Source organism: Rhipicephalus sanguineus, chromosome 3 (assembly GCF_013339695.2).
Source record: "Rhipicephalus sanguineus isolate Rsan-2018 chromosome 3, BIME_Rsan_1.4, whole genome shotgun sequence".
NCBI classification, from domain to species: Eukaryota; Metazoa; Arthropoda; class Arachnida; order Ixodida; family Ixodidae; genus Rhipicephalus; species Rhipicephalus sanguineus.
This window is the reverse complement of record NC_051178.1, coordinates 88,962,926-88,983,703: the sequence shown is the minus strand read 5'-3', so window position 1 is coordinate 88,983,703 and position 20,778 is coordinate 88,962,926. Positions and strand designations below refer to the sequence as shown.

General features: G+C 49.0%; 1 protein-coding gene across 1 annotated transcript in view; it reads left to right on the top strand.

Annotated features, from left to right (window-relative positions):
- Window positions 1–3,322: 3,322 nt before the first annotated feature.
- LOC119385010 (kelch-like protein 10) overlaps window positions 3,323–20,778 on the top strand; it is a 219,584-nt gene continuing 202,128 nt past the window's right edge. Inside the window, exon 1 of the mRNA XM_037652587.2 lies at window positions 3,323–3,466. Within this exon, the coding sequence (XP_037508515.2) occupies window positions 3,333–3,466 (134 nt within the window). The 5' untranslated portion in view covers window positions 3,323–3,332. The remainder of the gene's footprint in view (window positions 3,467–20,778) is intronic.

Genomic DNA, 20,778 nt, shown 5'->3' with positions numbered 1-20,778 from the left:
ACGTCAAAAAGAGGTGTTCCAGAGATTCCCTGTCATTAGAGTGAAGGCATAAAGGTGACTGAGCCAGACCCGACCTGTGAAGGTAAATGTTCAGTGGGGAACTCGACAGCGTAGCCTTTGAATTAGTATGTCTTCCTTCGTAGATGAACACCACCTGCTGTTCCAAGAAAACTTTAGCAAGTGTATGAAGGCCCAATTAACGGCACGGAGGAAGAAGAAGGTTAGAAGGGAGCATGCGCAATGAGGTAGACAGAAAGAAAGAAGGAAAGAGAGAAAGAAAGAAAGAAAGAAGGGAAGAAGGAAAGAAAGAAGCAAAGAAAGAAAGAAAGAACGGACGAAAGAAAGAAAGAAAGAAAGAAAGAAAGAAAGAAAGAAAGAAAGAAAGAAAGAAAGAAAGAAAGAAAGAAAGAAAGAAAGAAAGAAAGAAAGAAAGAAAGAAAGAAAGTAGGCGTCACGTATACACCAAGCTTTGACAGCCCCATTTCCCGATAAGCGATGGGCTCCTCATTTTTCTTTTTTTTTCACGCGATAGCTTTAAGGAGCTCGTTTCGCAGAAATTTCAGTGTCGGCTGCGGTGGCGTCTTTGGTTGTGAGCGAAAAATCAGCGTTGTCCGTGAACGAAAATTCGAGGTAGATGCAAATAAAGATATGAGACTGAGGGCGTCCGCACTTTCGCTTTCCTTGCGGCACGGTTTAGGTCTCCACCGAGAAGTGCAGGCAGGCTTGTGATTGGGAAGGCGATACGAACACGGCCATATTACGCGACCGCGTTCTACTCTTGTTGCCGCCGCCTCCGAGAGAGACGGGTGCGCGGTGTCGTCAACCATCTCTTCGAGGCGTTGCGATGGTGCGCCGCGGTTTTAACGCCGTTTGACCACGCCGCGCGGATGTTGCCTTACAGACACGTAGTGGGTGCAGCTCTAGTTACCCATAGCAATGGGCACACACATTTGTGCGCGCATATCCTTACACACAGGTCATCCGTACTTCGAAACGAGACCTAAACCGTGCCGCAAGGAAAGCCAAGGCGCGTTTTTTCTTGGGAAAGCCAAATGAAAGCCAAAATCGGCGTCTAAACTACGAAGTTGCTAAGCGGCGACGCAATACTTAAATGCGGCACAACAAATGCTCAGTAGCTAATATATGAGAGACAGAAAAACACTGCCTCGTCGCGGCCCTCTGGATGGCCCGTAGCTGAGCTCCGTAGTCAATCTGTCTCATTGAACATGAGCGAGCGAATAAACTTTAATATAAAAAACCAGTAAGTCCACTTACTGGTTTGTTACATTACAAAGGGAGCTCTTTTGTTTACAATAAAAGTGAGCGCGCGCAATCACGTAACGTGTACTTCAATGAAGTTAGTACTCAGTTTGTTATGCTACTTCCGCTTTTGCCTTGCAGAGAAAATTATATACTTAAATGATGACTCTAAAAGAAATCTCACAATGTCTCATATGCATTCGCGCAAGATGTCTCGAAGACTAAAACCATGTTTTTCTTTTTCTTCTCAGTACTGACCCTTCGCCCCCTAGAAAACTTTCTAAATCTAGCGGAGTTTTGCACTGCCTTCGAGATCACATGCATTCCAGGCTTTTCCACGTCACATGCCCCGGGAATCGGCCCCAAAATTATCAAGGGACGATGACATGTGAGGCGCTGTAACGAAAAACAGCGCAAGAAGACAGGCACGGAAGAGGCACACACACAGCGCCCCTTCGTTATCTGGCTTCTTGCACTGTTTTTTTGTTACAATGTTTCGAAACCAACCAGCACACCGACAAGCATTAACAAAGTGACGTGATGGCTACATAATGTGATGTCATTGTGTCGACATTAGGAAGGCATGGTGATGTCAACAATTTTGGCAATCGGTGGCGTCACAATGGCGTCAGAAGGTGATGTTATCACATGAGGATAATTTTTTGCATCACTCGCGTTGACGCCGACGGTTGTTCAACGTGTCTGACGAGGCATCGCAGGCTTTCTCCTTAATAATCTTTAACGCTAAGCAATCAAGGGCGAACGTTTTTCAGTATTGACAAGCTGTGTCGAATGCAGCTTTGGCTCTAGCCTACATTTATGTACAAAAAAATGGAGCTAAGGCAGGCTTGCGATGAAATCTTCCCACGCGAAGCGTCATAGTCGGTAAAATGGCTTGAATGTTCCACAGTGAAATGGTACAACCCACTACGGAGGATTGACAACTAAATTGAAGGGTGAGGAATGTAGATAGAAAGAAATGCTCGAGGAAATTTTAAATATTTGGGAAACACCCCAAGTTGGGTTAATAATAATATTCGGGGTTGTAAGTTCCAAAACCTTAATAATATAAGGCTCCTCATAGTGGGGGGTTCCGAGTTAATTATGACCACCTGGTGTTACTTCAACATAAATCTAATTCTAAGCGTACGGGTCTTACTGCATTTCGCCCGCACCCAAATACTGCCGCCGTCGTTCTCGGACGTCGGCGTTAGCAATCCGCCACCTTAGCCACTAAGTATCCTAAGTATCCACGACTCTCCGGAACTTGGTTTCACAGCTGAGCTCACCTATTGAACGTCATGGTGTCATATTGGGGAATCAACATCACCATCATCATAATATCTGATTTAGCCAACCTACAACCTTCAGAGAATAGGTATAATACACGATAGCACAATCTCTAGTTAATACCTCGATCACGCGCAGAGTATGATGACCATTACTACGCAGTGTATTTCCCAAAATGTTAAATTCTCTTGGTAGCATTGGTGTCAACATAGAAATTATGACCTCGGTAGATGTAATATTGTTCTTCTTTGAAATGCATTGTGCACGTAATACACCCTCCTATGCAACGAACTCCTACATTTTCGTAACCCATGTGCACCCATAAATATACGTATTCGCTTCTAGCCTGTGATGTTTTCCCATGATAACTGCAGTATCCTGTTTACAGTTAGGTCATGTGTAATTCAGATTTCTGCTCTTGTACTCATTCACATGGTCAGTTTCAGTATATCATGCTTTTTATTTTTCATTTATTTGCCACTACTTCTGACCCATTTCTTTTCAATTAATGGGAACAAGCCAAGCTGCTGAGTGCAGCTTGTACTCCCACCACCCTCCATCCACTACGCATGAAAACAAATATTCACATTCAATTCAATCGTCGTCGTCGTCGTCGTCCGGGGTAGCTGCAGTGGGCAGGCTGCTGGCACGGCGGCCGCGAGGTGTCCCGCGAGGTGTCCCTTCCGCGTGAGACCCTCCGGGGCCACGGGTGACGCCAGACAAGAGCACCGATCAAGGGCGGCTTAGTCAAAATTTCCCTCGCCATGGCCGGAGATGATCTGATGCCCGAGGTGCGACAGGCCATGTGGGACATGCGACGCGCGGGCACGCTCTGCGACGGCCTGCTCAAGACGGACGACGGAGGAGAGTTCGCGGTCCACAAGGTCATCATGGCCAGCTGCAGCGAGTACTTCAGGTGGGCAACCTTGGCTGTTCAGAGCGTCGTCGTAAATGCCACATCTGAAGCAATGCCTCACGTTGAGGCCGGTACATATACCCTACATGTTTTGCAAGATGGTGGTAGCGTTGTTAAACCCGAAGCCAGTTCAGGGACGTACTAGCCTGAATGCTATTAGAGACTTACGTTTTACGAACTCTGCAGGCTACTTTACTTGCATGCCATAGGCAACATCCCTATTTTCGTTGGGAAAGTGGCCCTCTCCTCGTGTCTGTCATGACAAAAAAGAAACGTAACACGGGCGTGAACGTAGGCTCGTTAGTATTTCGTGGCAAAGTTTGGTTGTAGCGCCATGTAGCAAAGTTGCGAAAGTAAAAACAAACAAACAATCAAACAAACAGAAGCTTATTTTGATGTTGCATGTGTGGATTTGAAGCGCACTGCGCCGTTTATTGCCGTTCTCTAAAAGTACGATGGCCTGCATTACTTAGTGTTGCTTTTCTCGAGAGCTGGTGGTAAGGATATGCTTGAGTCTCATTTTATGCGACGGATAATTGTTTATGTAATCGCCGCACAGTTAGTTGTGCGAGGGATTGAAAAAAAAATCTACAATAAAATGGGCAACGGCTCCGAGATCTACCGCACACTTTTTGCACGATGGCATACAACTTGTTTGCCTCGGTAAATTGGTGCATCCTAAAGAAGTGAACAAGTTGATCCGTGAAACTTCAGCGACAGTATTAACGCGTTTATCGCAGGGCAGAGTAGGTCAATGACAATGTGTCACACGCTTACAACTGCCGCCTCATTGCACCCTAGCATCGAAACGCTTGCAGTAGAATTATTCATAGGGTTTCTCAGGAGCGCCGGAGATCAGCAGATGGTTTAGAAAGCCGGCCGCAACGCATTAACAAGGCGTGATCACGCTCGAACGCGCTGAGCAATTCCGCTTAAACAAACCTCTGCCTGTAAGGCGCGTTTCTTGTCGTCTGGAATGTCAATCTGTTTCTTTCAAAAATTTTACAGGACTAGCAGCTGGCATCAGCGCATCAAGTAGTGATACAATAACAAAGTCAAGAGTAATCAAGAGGTCTAACTGTGCGCTCAACATTAATTTCCAAAGCGTAATTCAAAGCTACGGACATGGACCGCAGGTGTTTAACGCATTAAAACATGAAGTCAGTATACAATTACACAGTGAAGCTCTACCGAGCGCTTGACAGAAATGAGAGGAAGTTTTATGTGGATCTTTCCGCATGGCTAAACAGTCAATAAAACAAACGCATTCCCAAAAAGAAAAAGGAAACGTTACACCGGCCGATCGAAATGACTGTCAGCTCTCATCGAACACGAAGGGGCGCTTTGGCTTTAGCTTACTTATTTACAAAATTCCTGCAACGCCGCAATGCCGTTACTGCATAGGGGTGGAGGATGGCACATAGGAAGTCGACATATTGTAATATAAAATAATAATATCTGAGCTTTAACGTCCGAAAACCGCGATATGATTATGAGAGACGCCGTAGTGGAGGGCTCCGGAAATTTCGACCACCTGGGGTTTTTTAACGTGCGCCCAAATCTAATCACACAGGCCTCAAACATTTTCGTCTCCATCGAAAATGCAGCCGCCGTGGCCGGGATTCGGTCCCGCGACCTTCGAATAGCAGCCGAGCGCCATAACCACTGGACCACCATGGCGGGGCTATTTTTAAAGACGTTAGCAAAGCTAGTTGTTCTGGAGTGAACTTGGGCGTGTTGGTTAAGCATGATGAACCACACAGCGCGAGTAAACAACGGGGACGCAGGAAGCGCTGTGTGTGTTCCCTTCCTGTGTCCCCGTTGTTTACATTAAGCCGAAAGCTTTAGATGCCTCATCGAACGCGAAAATTGACCATCGTCCGGTGGCGTCGGCGCCAGCACATGCGATGTAAAAATCATCCTTACGTGATGACGTTACCATATGATGTCATAAGGTCACAGTTACGTCACATCGCGTGACGTCTCATAATGACGCATCACACGACATAGTCGCTAGGTCAAAGGTGGACCGATCACAGAGGTAGTGAAAAACTAAGTGAGGTGCATAAAGCTTGGAACGCCTGCAGTCCTGGAGGCAGCACAAAACGTTAGGTGCGGAAAGCTTTCAGTGGGTAGCGCTGCAGCATCAATACGTTGGCTAAGAAGATAGAGAAGATGGATTTCACCTTCGAGTCTTCCTAGGTGAATGCATAAGGGAACCTGTAATTATCTTCTGTATTCGCCAGTTCAAGGGAGCTGTAGAGACGACTTTCGCTGGACGCTCTAACAAAATGATCTGGCTAGACGCCATATTTGCCTTTGTAGCTGCACGTCCAGCGCTTATGCCTCACCATTTGCCATGACTGGCATACTCCGTCTCCGCAGGGCACTGTTCGGTTGTCGTAAGAACAAGGCAGGCCGTTGCGAAGTTTTGGTTCCCGGAGTTCTGAAGCAGACCATGGCCATCATCGTGGAGTTCGCGTACAAGCGCATTACGTGGGTGGGCTGCGACAACGTCGAGAGCCTGCTGGAGGCCGCTGACTACCTCTGCGTCATGGGAATAATCAAGGACTGCTGCGACTTCCTTGTCTCAATCATGACTCCCGAAAACTGCATCTCCATACACAACGTCGCCAAGCTGTACAACTGTTCCGACCTCGCTACGAAAGCTTACAAGTGAGTCAGAGGCCGAATTCACAAAATTTCTCTTTCGTAAGTGCCCTCTACCATTGGCCTGTCTTAACACGAAAGTGCTCCATGCCTGGGTCCATCAAGATTTGCGTGGCGTATTTCCGTCACGGACATACGTCAGTAAAATGAACGCCATCGAATGGCAAGGAAATAAAAATTTTTGAAAAAGTTCCGTTGACAGGAGTGGAACCCATGACCTCTCGGTCCGCGACGACGGCTGGCCGGCGTTTAGCCCATTGAGTTACCGCCAAACACATAACGGAGGCTACATGAACGCGCATGTTCTTTCACACTTTCCTCTTAAAGTGCTCATGCGTGAATGGCTAGATGGATGCTTTGAGCGTCCCTTTATAACGGGTGATGACATGTGTTACACCAGGCTCTAAAAGCAAAAGAAAATATACGTAACCTTAGCAAAGGTTCAGCTGAATATTCTTAGCTTTCCAGATTGTCTAGGAATATTAGCCTTCTTCTATTCATTCTTCGTACGCTGAACCGCTAATTGCCAAACAACTACTTCGGGATCCGATGAGATACGCTTCTCGGCTTTTCTGCGCCGTTGAGCAGCATTTGCGCTCTCCTTTTCCATGGCGTTACCCACCTGCAAACGCCAGTCAGAGGCGCTATCAAGTGGCTCCAGCGCAGTGTCAGACGGCGACTGCACAGCGAAGGCGAATAGCTGCGCACGCGCCAGTGTGTCTGCCATGGCTACGACGTCACTCCTCTCGAATGCGCAGACTAGCAGCGGCGCGTCGCGCGCGCCGGCGCCAGTGTGTCTGCCGCGGCTACGACGCCACTCCTCCCGAAAGCGCAGACCAGCAGCGGCGAAGCGCTAGCGGCGTTGGTGGAGAGCGCGTGAGATGCCGGCTCCAGTGAGCCAGCTGTGTGACATCACTGATCCTCGCGCATGCGCAGCACGGCTCATGAGGATCCACGTGAAATCGGGTCCGGCTAGGCAAGTTTAGCTAACGCTACAAAACGCGCCGTTGCTGCGACCGTCCCATTCGGCGCGTTTCCAATAGAAGTGTAATTTCTTTTAACACACCGCGAGATGGTGCCTTGCTTTAGCCCAAGCTTCGCTCATAGAATCCATCCATATCGGCAAATAGCTCTCCAAAGCACCCATTCATATCGAAAAATAGCTCCCCGCGTTTGCAGCTCGCCATGTGAGAATTAACTGCCAGGCTAGAGGGAAGACACAACGCGCGTACCGCTTCCCTTTGCGTTTCTCGGCGCTTTGGAGGAGTGCATATCGAGTATCAGTGTTCATTATGTGCTTGTTGATGCCATATTTGCGCGGGATTTGCCATATGCGGTGTCCACGTATAACGTCAGCTACCGCAAGGGTTAAATCATGATCATGGGCGTTAGTCGTCGGTATAGGTATGTGCCACTAGGCGTCAACGTGAGTGCGTCCACATCAGGCGGCGCCACATCTGCCAAACAACTATAGACATTATAAAAGCTCTGATATGCCAACGCAGTAAAGCAATCAATTACTCCTGTGACGACACGTTTCACTTTCGTCTTATACCAATTTCTGTGACACGCGGACCAACCATCCTTTACAGCTAATGTTGTTATGAGACCACAACAAGGGCCATTTTTCGTGCCGTAGTTGTCCGCCGCCTCCGCCGCCACCGGTGTCCGTAACCACTATCGCGCAAAATAACACAAAAACGAAATAAGAAAAATATCCAGGATTGTACGAGGTTCGAACCTGGGCCCTTTGCGTGGGAGCCCAGCATTCTACCTCAGAGCCACGCCGGTGCTTGCAACTGCTTTGCAAAAAGGCCCTTTAGAGGCTCTATATCGGGAAGGAACCACAATAACATATGTAATTTAGTGTGGTAGAAGAGTAAAATAACAACCATGCGTCACACAACGCGAAACCTCTAACCAGGCGTCACACAATGCGAATTGCGAAGCGAGTGGGTTGTTGAATGCTTGCAAACTGTTACAAAAGACTCTACCATAATTCTTCATCGTCATCAGCCACAGCATCAGGAAAGAGCACATAATGCCGTACAGGTGTTTAGCCGGCACCACGGTTCTCCGCAGATTGACGAAAAATTGCATAGTGGCTGCTTCTCTACTGCGCAAAAATTATGATGATTTATAGCGTAGTGGGTTCCTCGCAAGTGCACTTCTATTGGTTGCCAAGGAAGCCCATAAGGCTCCCATGATCCATTTCCTCAGGGTCTCAATAAAGTTAATTCTCTCTCTCTTTCTCTTTCTCACGTTAACGCATGTTATAAAGCGTGGTGGGAGAGTTAAATAACGACCGGGTGTCACACAATGTGAATCACATAATTAGTGGGTTGTTTAAAGCTTGCAACCCATTACAAAGGGGTCAGCCGTAATTCCTGATCGTCATCAAACGCCGCATCAACAAAGTACGCATAATTCCTTACAGATGGTACCACGCTTCTCCGCAGAATGACGCATAATGTCGTGGTGTGCTCTAACAAACCTAAAAAAATATTATTTGTGGCGTAGTGAGCCCGCTCTTACTGTACTTGTATTAGTAGCCACAAGAGAGTGTACAATGGGCTCTAGAAATGCCGCTTTTCCAGCTTTCACTGTGACCGTGCGGCGCTCTCCCCGACGTCCTGGCGTTTTTTCGTTTTGACTTTCGTATTCATCATTTCCGCTTATTGTGTACAGTGTAAAGGTAACCGAACTCACCCAAATCGAGGTATCGTTGAAGCTTGGCTTCTTAGTTAACGCGTATTTTGCTGGAATTCTCTTTATAGTGTGAGAGCACCCACGACTGCAGATAGAACAACGACATGCTTAGGACACCTAACCTGCGGACTTGCTGTCGTGGTGAATTCCGGTATACTTAAGTTCTCAGTTAAGCACATCAACGTTATTTGTATCGCCATAACGATTCTAATATTTGCCATTCAGAGAGAGAGAGAGAAAGCATCTTTATTTGCGAAAGAAGCTTCGGCGGGACGTCCGCATACCACGATACTTCGTGCTCGGGGTACATCTCGGGCCTTCGCGACCACTTGTAACTGATCCGAATGACACGCTCTCATATACATGAGTGGACTGTTTGAAGGATGTTGGACGCACAAAGATGCGTCCTGCTTTATAGCGAAGGTCATCTGTGATCGCGCTGCCAGTTATCTGATGCAGAACTTCATCGAAGTGGCCGAGCGAAGTGAGGAGCTGCTCCACCTGGAGGTAGGCGAGCTGGAGGCCATAATGTCGGACGAGAACCTGAACGTCATCAAGGAGGAGACCGTGTGGAAAGCCGTGATTCGCTGGATCGACTTCGACCGCGACAACAGGAAGCAGTACATCTCCCGCCTGTTCAAGTGCGTTCGCACGGGACTCGTCGACACGGACTTCTTCGTCGAGAAGATCAAGGCGTGCAAATACGTGGCCGAGGACGAGGCTTGCAAGTACGTCCTTCCACGCGCCTTACGATCCCACGGCTGTTACGGTGTTAGCCCAGTGCCTCTCATGTACACTTAGGTTCGGTGGATCTAAGTTTTGAGGACTGGAACCTGCGAAAAAACGACGCCCAGAGGAAATACGTTGCAAACACAGTGATCGGCACCAAGCGGAGAAGAAGCGCATTGCAGAGGAGCTGTGATCTGGGCCTCAAGCCGCAAGAATATGTGTCGACTGACCCATATCACAACTCTTCTGCCATGCACCTAAGCATCTGACATGTGCGGCGGTATTCTGTGGCAGAACACAAGATGTATCGTTCATTTCAGCGTGTGCTCAGGGGCTAAGACCATATATCCTGCGGTGAGCATTGTTGCCGGCTAACCAGCTCTCGAGCTCCATGCAGTCGGCTTAGCGGACTCTTACACTCAACTGTTAGTGGTGAGTGTGAACAAACCATTCAGTTGAGTCTTGCAGAATAACCTTCCAGCAAGCGTAGTCGGTCACCGCGAAGGTGAAGACAAACCTCCAGCAGTGTTGAACCTTGTTCCAAGCAGAAGACTTGTGCACCGCCAATAGTTCGAGATAACAGGCAATTTTACATACCCGAACTTTACCATAACACTTGTTTATAATTGGTTTCGCCGTTGATACAAACCCCCGTTTAGTCGCCACGCCACAGAGCAAGCGGTCGACGAAAACCGGCCACGCTGTGAATAAAATATTTTCTCGCGAGTAAGTTCGTTGGTTTCTGGTAAGTGCTAGGAAGATTACATGCGGATTAATTTTTCCACGCAGTACTTCAGCTAGGATTTGAGCGAAGCTTCACGACACAGTCTAGTGCTTGGCGACGCTCTACAAAGACGTACCATCTCAGGACGTCGAGTAGACCCCCTTTGTGGCTTCGCGTTGTAATCGGTTGTTGAAAGCGTTTCGTTCTTTCTTCTTTTTTTTTCCAGAATACTGTAAAAGAATTGCTGATTTTGGCCACTTCGCAGATGGCTCGTTAAGCAGTTCTTTTTCATATCTGCTTTCCCATATGCTGTCAAATGGCCTTCTTGCACCTTGCGCCGATAAACCTGAGTGCTTGGGCCAAGGTTTTGCTGCGCTTCTGTCACTGAAGGATCAAAAAGCGCAAAATACAGAATGTTGCCGGAGCCAACGTTTCGACAGCAGATTTGTCTTCGTCAAATCATTTAGTTGTCGAGAGCTCCGTTGTCATCTCTTCTTCGTCTTCTGTTTCGCCAAATTTTCCGCCTATTTTGTAATCGAACAATTTTGCGGTGTGGCAGCGCGACCTGCATGGCGGACAGGAAGATATTGCATTATATAAACAAAGATTCGAAACATTACGTCAATACGCACGTGAACATATACCTATTACGGCCTTGTCGTTTTTTAGGGAAGCTATGCTAACTCGGAAAGCAATAAGCATAAAGCGTAACAAATAACATCGGAATAATATTTGGAGCCATAAATACGAATATTTGATAAGTACAATTACTAGTCATAGATGCCATGGCTAATGAACATTGTGGTTGTCATAATACCTCCTCGGGAGTGTTGTAAGAAACCATGTAATCACGAGAACTTGTTCGCGCATGCGCAGGCCCCTCGTCATAGAGACGCTGCGTTTCCTCTACGATCTTGACGTCATGGTGCACAACGAGGAGGTGCCAACGCCCCTGTTCGCCCGGCCACGCATTCCGCACGAGATGATGTTCGTCATAGGCGGCTGGATGGGCGGAGGTCCGACGGCCTTCGTCGAGACCTACGACACGAAGGCCGACCGATGGATTGACGTGCGTTCGCCCATAAATTGTATGCCCGTCTTTTTTAGCGCGCACACGCCACACGAATGAAGCGTTTACCGCAGCAGATGGTTCGCACAGTTTCCCTCTATTACCTCGCTGCTTCCAAAATTCCATAGCTGTACATTTGATACTGTGACATGACATGTTTACACGAACACGCTGTGGGCGGAATAGCTATCGAAAGGAGAGTGGATGGCAACATCTCACTTCTGCTACCGACCTCACAGCGTCAAAATGCGTTAAAATTTCGCTAGCGCTGGGTATTTGCAATCCGGCGGAAAGCCGTTGCGTGCATGTTTGCCGACGTTCTCAGCGAGCGCGGTCATCATGAGCCATGAGGAGGTGAACAGTAATTCACGTGCTAGAGCAGAGTAACCATCTGTAGCATATGACGCACTACCTTTTAGCACGGCGAAGCCCAGTAGAGCGAGCGAACCACGACTGCTGAGCGACCGGCCGCGGCACGAAGCCTGAACGTAGCACTGAAGTATATCAGCACAGCGTGACACACGTCATAACGAGGGCTGGCTAAATAGGTTTGCCTGCTGTAGATGCTCGTATAGCCAACACGGCAGCACCGTTAAGATATTTTATGATATTCGAGTTTTCGTTATGTCAAATTAGTCCTTTTTTTGGAGCAGGTGAACAAATTGAAAGCGCGTCTGGTTGATTTCCTAAGATTCAATTTGGGTTTTCCTTCTATATGGTGGCGCTAACATAAAACAAACTACTTCAGCATCCTTTCATTCACTTAGTTTTAATGCGATCATTATTAGCAGCAATGTTTCATATGGGTCAGGATAACTGTTGCCATTGCGAGAGTACCGGCTCTACTGACGGCCGCTTCAAAGCTGCTCCGACACAACGTAGAAAACAAAAGAGGATTTTGTGCCCACTGTGGATGGCTGGTTTCCCAATTCCAGGAAAGCATGGTCCTCTGTTATGGTTTCTAGCATAAGGCGGTCTTTGTGGTCTTGACTAGTCAGCAAAGCCTATCAAGACCACTGGTCATCGATTGGCGGTGGGTCTTGAGGAGTTCTAGGATATTTCTTGCATTCCCACACTATGTGGTACACACGTCCAGGCAGTGTTTGCAGTTTCTTGTATAGGCGCTTGGATGCGCCGCATGTAACAATGTGCCGAGAACAGCTGAATACATGACAATAAAGTCACGTAAGCCTTCAAGCAGAGGTATATGTAGAGGCGAGCGCGCGAGTTCGTCCACCTGGGACCGACCTAGCGAGTTAGTCGTGTTTTATATAACGTTTTCTGCGCTTGTGCAGGTAGACATCGCCGACCCTCTAGGACCCCGCGCATACCACAAGTGCGCAGTGGTCGGCTACGAGATCTACGTCATCGGAGGATTCAACGGCGAAGACTACTTCAGCAGTGTGCGATGCGTCAACGCTCACACGAAGGAGTGGCGCTCTGTGACGCCCATGCACGTCAAGAGGTGTGGTAGACTCGTTTGTACCTTTACCATGACACCCATGTTGAAGCAGTGTGCCAAAGGCAGCGCAGCATATCACAATTGGCAAAAAGAAATAAGGGTGCAAGGACAAGCGCCTGTGCTGGTTGCCTTAATTTTTTGTCTGTTGTCTGCAGCTCTGTATCTTTGGAAATCGCATACAGATTGACATATGAAATAGTGGAAAGCGGTATTCTTATGAGGTTCGAGAGAAGTGAGATTAAGGTCTATAATATAATCGCTGTGTAAAGCGTTTATTTGACTCGGCGATCGGCACTCGGCGACAATGTGTAATGGCGGCAGTTAAGGCAGAGCACGGACTCCCAGCTCGCTCGGCGTTCTGTCAGAAAGGAGTCGAAGAAGACGACCCAGTAGAAGGCGCTGCAGAGGGCAAACCATTACACAGTTCCAAGGCTTCTCTACAATTACCACGGGCACGAAAAGTGAGCCGGCCGACGACCTAACAGCTTGTCACTATGAGCGGGTCATGGTAGGCCTTGAGGCTCTCCACGCTGATAATTTTGCCCCCTTGACGGAGTACGTCCGAATATGATTTCATGGGTTTGATCAGGTAGTTGACCGGGGATGTGCGTTGGACAACACGGTAGGGGCCTTCGTATTTGGGCAGTAGTTCGAAGAGAGCCTAGTTGCAGTGGTCGAGAGTGACAGCCATACTAGCGCCCCAGGGAGGAACGGGGGCGCAGAAGTGGTGGTGTCACCGCGAATGCTGTTCTGCCGCTCCTGTTCATGCATTGTAAATTTCTGGCCAAGCTCGCGACACTCTTCTGGAAGCCCGGCTGCGGCAGAAATATGTGCACACTCATTTTAGACGTAGCTGACGAAGGGCAGAATGGCATCCCAATATGTGTGATCGGCGGCGACGTACATTGAGAGCCTAGCGACGAGCGTACGTTAAAGCGTTCAGTGAGGCCAGTCGCCTGCGGTTTGTAAGCAGTAGTTTCGCGGTGAACAACATGGCACTCTTTGAGAATGGCTTCGAAGACTTCCGACAAGACGACACGACCTTGATCGCTGAGAAGCTCCTGGGGGAACCGTGACGCAGTATAAATCGGTAGAGCAGGAAGGAGGCAACATCGCGCGCTGTAGCGCCTGAGAGGGCGGCGGTTTCGGCGTATTACGTGAGATGGTTAACAGCGACGATGGCCCAGCGGTTACCAGCCGACGTCAGAGGAAGTGGTCGCGCTACGACCACTTTGTCGTCGCGCTGCGTAGGCGGATGTTTGAGGCCACGTAGAAAGAAGCGCGTGGTACTTAGATGTGATCCGCCAGGTGTCGCAGCGATGCGAGTTGCTCATAATAAAACCGTCTGCTTTTTCAGTGAAATCGTCTAATTAATTTTCATTAATTACCCTTACAGTATATAGGCCCTTACCTTAAGTAACGGCGTGCTCCAATATTTTATCTATCCAATATAACTGTTAACTTGAACCAGAACGGCTGATTTTGTAAGAGTTTACTTTTTGAAGCGTTTTACTGAGTTTTTCAAAGCCCGGAAGTAAGTTCTCGACTGGAAATGCTTGGAAGGCAGCCGTTGTTCGTGTCAATAATAAGGTCAAACACGCATGACCCTGCATAGGTGCTACGTCAGCGTGGCCGTGCTGGACGAAATCATATATGCCATGGGCGGGTACGACGGTCGGCACAGACAAAACACGGCGGAGAAGTTCGACCGCCGTACAAACCAGGTACTTCAGCTCTTTTTCGAACCTTAACACATATGTGCCTGAACGGTACAATCCCAACTGCGATATATTTTGCCAAGGACATACATATTCATTTTTGCTCTAATATCTCCAACGGAATGACTCACCGTTGATCCAGACGTTGAGAACTTGAAAGATGTAGTGCGAAATTCTAAAGGCGGGGTCATTTTCTGAAGACGTGGTGAAATAGAGCTTTATTTTGTACTACAAGTAGATAATGTAGGGGGAGGGGCTGAGTGCGGTGGGAGTTTATTATTTTTTGAAAAAGGGGGGGACCATGAGGCGATGCGAAGCCGGAGCACTTGCACGATCGCGTTCCGTTGGCGTTCGCAAAGCATGCTACCGACCTCGCGTCGTGGAACGCGAAGAGGAACGCTACGCTCGTCGTGTCTTCCCTCTAGCCTGGCCGTGAATTCTCACAGGGCGAGCAGGGAACGCGGTCGACAGGCGCGCGAGACGGGGGCAGTGTAGGAGAGGAGAGAGGGGGGAGGGAGGGAACGCGCATGCGCTGGCGCTGATCGCGGCGTTGCGCAGGAGAGAATTTCGGCATGTCGAGTCCGCGTTTCAGAAGAGGGGTGGAGAGGGGGAGGGAAGAGGGGAAGTGGAGAGGGAGAGGGGAGTGGAAAGGGTTTACGCGTGCGCAGTAAGGGTGGTCACGCCGCACACCACCACCACCGGTTTGAACTCCGCTATAAGATGCTTCACATCTAATAAACAAGCGATAACTGAGCCACCCTGTGATAGACACCAACCCCTCCAGGTGACACAGAAGCATGTTCATATTTCGCGAGGTGAAATTGTTCCAAGGCACCACCTTGGCTTAAAGACAACGTGACAATGGTCCGCTGACACTAGTGACACATCCTCCTTACGTGTGTAGAGTCACAGCGCCAGTGGGACACTACACACTACAATAGTGGTGTGACACTAGCGACACTGGTGCCCATCCTGCAGCCTGTGTCGTAGCAAAGGAAGCCGACCCCTGAGAAGGCATGACGCTGTCATTTATTCAGTCGGTGCACAAGTTTTCGCGTTCGGCAAACGCAAAATTTTTACAGCTCTTCGAGACAAAAGTAAATTGTTACACATGTTCGAGCAGCACGTGCTGTCTACTATTCAAATTAAGAAATCCGTGATCTAGAAATAATACAATAAAAGGAACGTTAGTTAAATACCCCCTCCTTCCCTCACCTGCAACATATAAACACCGTCATATACACGAATAATTTAATACAGCGAAGTTTCGAAGCGTCCGGCTATTTGCCTGTATCGACGATCACTCTCCGCAGTTTCCTCGCAATCTTTATTGTGTCGTATAAGTATGTTCTAACAAACACCGATTAAAGTACGTTTTTTCGAAAGTGAGTTTGCGAAAGTGAGTGGGCGGCCAACAGAGATTTTTTTCTAAAATGCTGTGACAGTTAGGCCACTGTCATCCTGTCATCTTCGGAAACGAACTCTACGGCGAGGCGGAAATACCTTACCACCCCTAAAGTGAAACTGAGATGAGTAATTAAGAAAAACTCGCTAATTAACTTTTTAAATGATTAACCTGAAGGCCGTTCTTTATATCGAAGAGTTCTAAAATGTCACGCCCACATTTTACAGATCGCAGAAAAGCACCGGTAATTCGAGATAACAATCAGCGATATTGAATCAACAATATATGTTTTTTTTTGTAAACTCGAAAGAAGGGCAAACAACTCGTTCGTTCGTCTTCTAGAAAGAGCGCCGCAGTGGCTGCTGCCTATATTTAAGCTGTGCAGTGAAATATAAACTGGAAATTATGGTTTCCTTGGGTACAGCGCGAAACAAACAGATAAGCACTACACACCAAATGCAGAGTATAAGCGGTCCATTTGGGCATTTAGGACGATTTCCCGTTTTTCCAGGCCATACTCTGCGGCAACGCGCCTTTTTTTCAAAAATCGCCACGTGAGTTTCCGGTATGCCGTAACAGGGCTGCCGGATTTGCTGAGCGCCCGGTGCACTCGCACTCGGTTTTGGTTTCGCCTCGATCGAGGTTTCCAATTTTGGTGATTATTATCTCGAACTGCGTGCGCTTTTCTGCGTTTTTTTTTTAATGGGCATGCCATACCTGCCACACGCTACAACTCTTCCATATAAACTACTGCCCTGAAGTTAATCACTAAAAAGCCAACTGAGGAGCTTTCTTTTATTTACTCATTTCAATGCAACTTTAGGTGCGGCAAAGTTTTTCCGCCTCAGCATAGAGTTCGCCTGCAAAGACGACAGGGGCCTGACTGTCATAGCATTTTAACACGAAAGAGTTTTATGCCGGGTTCCACCAAGACTTCAGTGACGTATTTCCGTGACGGAAATGATGTCGAAAAAACTTACACGATCAGATGTCAAAGAAAAAGAGGTTCCGTCAATGGGCATCGAACCCACGACCGCTCGGTCCGCAACAACACATGTCGGGCACGCTATCCACTGCGCCACGGTAACAGTCTCTGGAAACTTTACAAACGCGCCTTTTATATCTACCACTCTCTTGGTCGGCGGGGTGCTGTTGCCATCTGGGAGCGCTAAAATAAAGTAATTCGTCATTACTGTGGCCTCCGCCATTAGCACCTGCAACGCGTCACACGTCCGTCCCATTCGGCGCGTTTTCAATAGAAGTTCAATTTTGTCAATGCCTTAACACACCGCGAGGTGGCGACCTTATGCCCCAAGCGTCGTAAAACGTCGGCCTCGCTTATAGCATCACGCTAATCCAAACCAAAAAAAAATTACGCCATCTCCCCCTAAAGGGGACCATGAGGCGATGCGAAGCCGGAGCACTTGCACGATCGCGTTCCGTTGGCGTTCGTTGGGCATGCTACCGACCTCGCGTCGTGGAACGCGAAGAGGGACGCTACGCGCGTCTTATCTTCCATATATTCTGGCCGTTAATTCTCACAGGGCGAGCGGAGAACGCGGTCGACAGGCGGGCGAGAGGGAGGCAGCGTGGGAGAGGAGAGAGAAGCGGAGGGGACGCGCATGCGCTCGAGCTCATCGCGGCGTTGCGCAGGAGAGAATTTCGGACGTCTAGCCCGCGTTTCAGACGAAGAGTGGAAAGGGGGAGGGGAGAGGGAATGTGGAGAGGGGAAAGTAAGAGGGAAAGTGGAGAGGGGAAAGGAAGAGGGTGAGTGGAGAGGAGGTGTGTGGAGTGGGTATGCGCATGCGCAGTAAGGGTGGTCACGCCGCACACCACCACCACCACCACCGGATTGAGCTCCGCCTTAAGATACTTCGCATCTAAAATAGCTCTGCGACGCACGCCTGCCTCACCTGGCTGTTACACCGCGTTCCCCGCTCACGCGCTCGCCCTGAGAAAAATCGCGGCCGGGGGGGTGACACGACACGCTTTGCGTTTCCCTCTAGTCCGGCCGTGGTGTTCAATCACATTTTAACATGCCGCGTGATGGCGACCAAGTTCTGCGTCCAATATGCGCCGCTCACACACCTCGTTTTCTGATTACGCTTTCACCATTAACTACTACAGCTACCACAAGGTTTTGTGTAATCATTCAACATGGACGTTAGTCGTCGGGATGGAGATGTACCACCAATAATCAAAGTGGGCGCATCCACGTTAAACGGTGCTATAGCTGCCAGACATCAATATACATTGTGCGAACTCTCTTATATCAATGTACAGTAAACATTCAGTTACTTCTGTAAGGGCACGCTTTACTTTCGTGTTATTCCGATTCCTATGGCGGAGGGATCAACCACCTTTTTACAAAAAATCTATTCTCTGAAGAAAAAAAAAACATGGCTGATCCCTCCGTCATAGGAATCGGTATAACACGAAAGTGAAACGTGTCTTCACAGAAGTAGTGCTTATGATATATGAGAGCTTGTACAATGTCTATTCGTGTTTGGCAGCTATAGCACCGTTTGACGTGGATGCACCCATGTTGACATCATGTCTCTATCGCGACGACTAACGCCCATGATCATGATTAAACCGTCGTGGTAGCTGACGGTGTGAACATATATTTGGACACAGCGAATCGTGAATCCCGCGTAAGGATGATATCAACAAGCTCATAATCAACACTGGTACCCGGTATGCACTTCTTCAAAGCGTCGTCTATTAAGGAGAGAAACGGCACGGTGTGCGCTTTCTAGTAATGGGTAGCCGACGCCTGTGCTCATGCATACATAACACACACTGCACTTCAGCAACGCGGGAGGTAGAGGTTCGTAGCCTGAGCCGCAAACGCGTGCGTCCCGCTGGCCTCTGTCTCGCAGGCGCTGCTCTCGCTTCACCAAGGCACGACATTCGCCCGTCGAAATCGCGTCCTTTCTGCAACGCATATTGCAGCAGTTTTGTTAGTCGGTGCTCTCGCAATTGAAGCAGTCGGCGGCAGAGAAATCCCGTTCGTGCACGTGGAAGCTGCACTACTCCGATGAGTCGACGCACGCTAACACGAATCCAAAGGCAAAGAACGTAACTGCGTCAAGGGTGCCTCGGCGACGCCAGCGCGGCCAGTCTACCTCTCTGTGTATCGAGACGCTTTAACCATGACCTCCGATATCACGTGCAATCTCGGAGTAAGCGCTAGTAAGTGTCGATCGTGAGCATTACTTCTTTTCACCTCTCACAGACGGCGGCACCGCCCGCTCCGCCCGCCGCGAAAGAGAAGGTGTGAAAGATATAAGGCGCGTTCGCGCCGTGCCTAGCATTTCCCGAGTTGGCTTAGTCGGTAGAGCGTCGGGCGCTTGCCGTCGCGGCCCGCAACGTCGTGGGTTCCGATTCCCAGCGGGGTATCTTTTCGTGGGTTTTTTTTCTTTCTCACCCGTTGGCGTCCCATTTTATCAACGTCATATCCGTGACGGATGTACTTGGTGGACCCCGGCATAAAACACTTTCGTGTTAAAAAAACACACCCTGCAAATCTTCTGTATGCAGAGACGGCTCTGAGCAAGTGTGAAGGTGTCAATTCTGGTGACTTCACGCATCAGTATGGATTGTTGTGATGTCGTCAGGTACTAAAACATTCAAAATGGCCGCTTATGCGTGACCAAAGGAGCCACGGAGCAGAGTGGTGTAAAAACATCACGATAGTAGAGTGTACTAGAACAGGGGAGTGCTCGGAACGAGCTTCGAAAAGTGAAGCCCAAACAGGGTCAATCCGCTTGCGGCGCAGCGATCGGTAGTCTGCAATGTGTCATCGTTTAAGAGTTGCGCGCGGCTCCGCCGGAGTGGTGCAGGGATAGAATGCCCGCTTCCCACTCAAAAGGCCCGGGTTTGAATCGTAGCTGTACATGGTGAAGTTTCATTCTTAGTGTCACCTTGTATAGCTGTATTGGTTTTCCTTTGTTTCTTAAAACTAGCTTCTGTTGCTACGTGCTGCTTCCAAAAGTAACGCAAGGTGTGAAGTAAAATAGAAGAAATTTGACAGTGAGCGCAGTTATTTGCAGCGCCACCCGCCGGGATTGAACAAAAACGTAAAGTATGGCCTCCAAGATATTCCGAATACGAGAGTCGAAATGAGATTTCACAGTTTACGCTACTTTTTGAGACGACGACACATTGCAGTCTACAGATCGCAGCCCCACAGGCGGATTGACCCTGTTTGGACTTCACTTTCTATACGTTGGTGCTGCGTCCGTACCGAGCACTCCCCTGTTCAAGTACACTCTAGCGATAGCTTGCGCAAGCACGTGACGAGAAGCTCATGCCGTGCTGTGACGACAGGGTACAGTACGAACCGAAACTAGCTTTTCAAAACCTACTGTAATTACTTTTAGATGCGAAGCATCTTATAACGGAGTTAATTCCGGTGGTGGTGGTGGTGGTGGAGGTGGTGGTGGAGGTGGTGGTGGTGTGCGGCGTTACCGCCCTTACTGCGCAGGTGCATCCTCCTCCTCCTCCTATGTCCTCTGCTACGCTCCCCCCTCTCGCGCGCCTCATTCTCTCCTGCGCAACAGCCGCGATGAGCGCCAGCGCATGCGCGTCCCCTCCTCCTCTCTCTCCTCTCCTACGCTCCCCCCTCGCGTTACCCGCTGACCCTGCGAGAATTAACGGCCAGGCTAGAGGGAAGACACGACGCGCGTAGCGTTCCTCTTCGCGTTCCACGACGCGAGGTTGGGAGCATGCCCGAGGTCGGTACCATGCCCAACGATCGTCAACGGAACGCGATCGTGAAAGTGCTCCTGGTTCGCATCGCCTCATGGTCCGCTTTAGCGCGA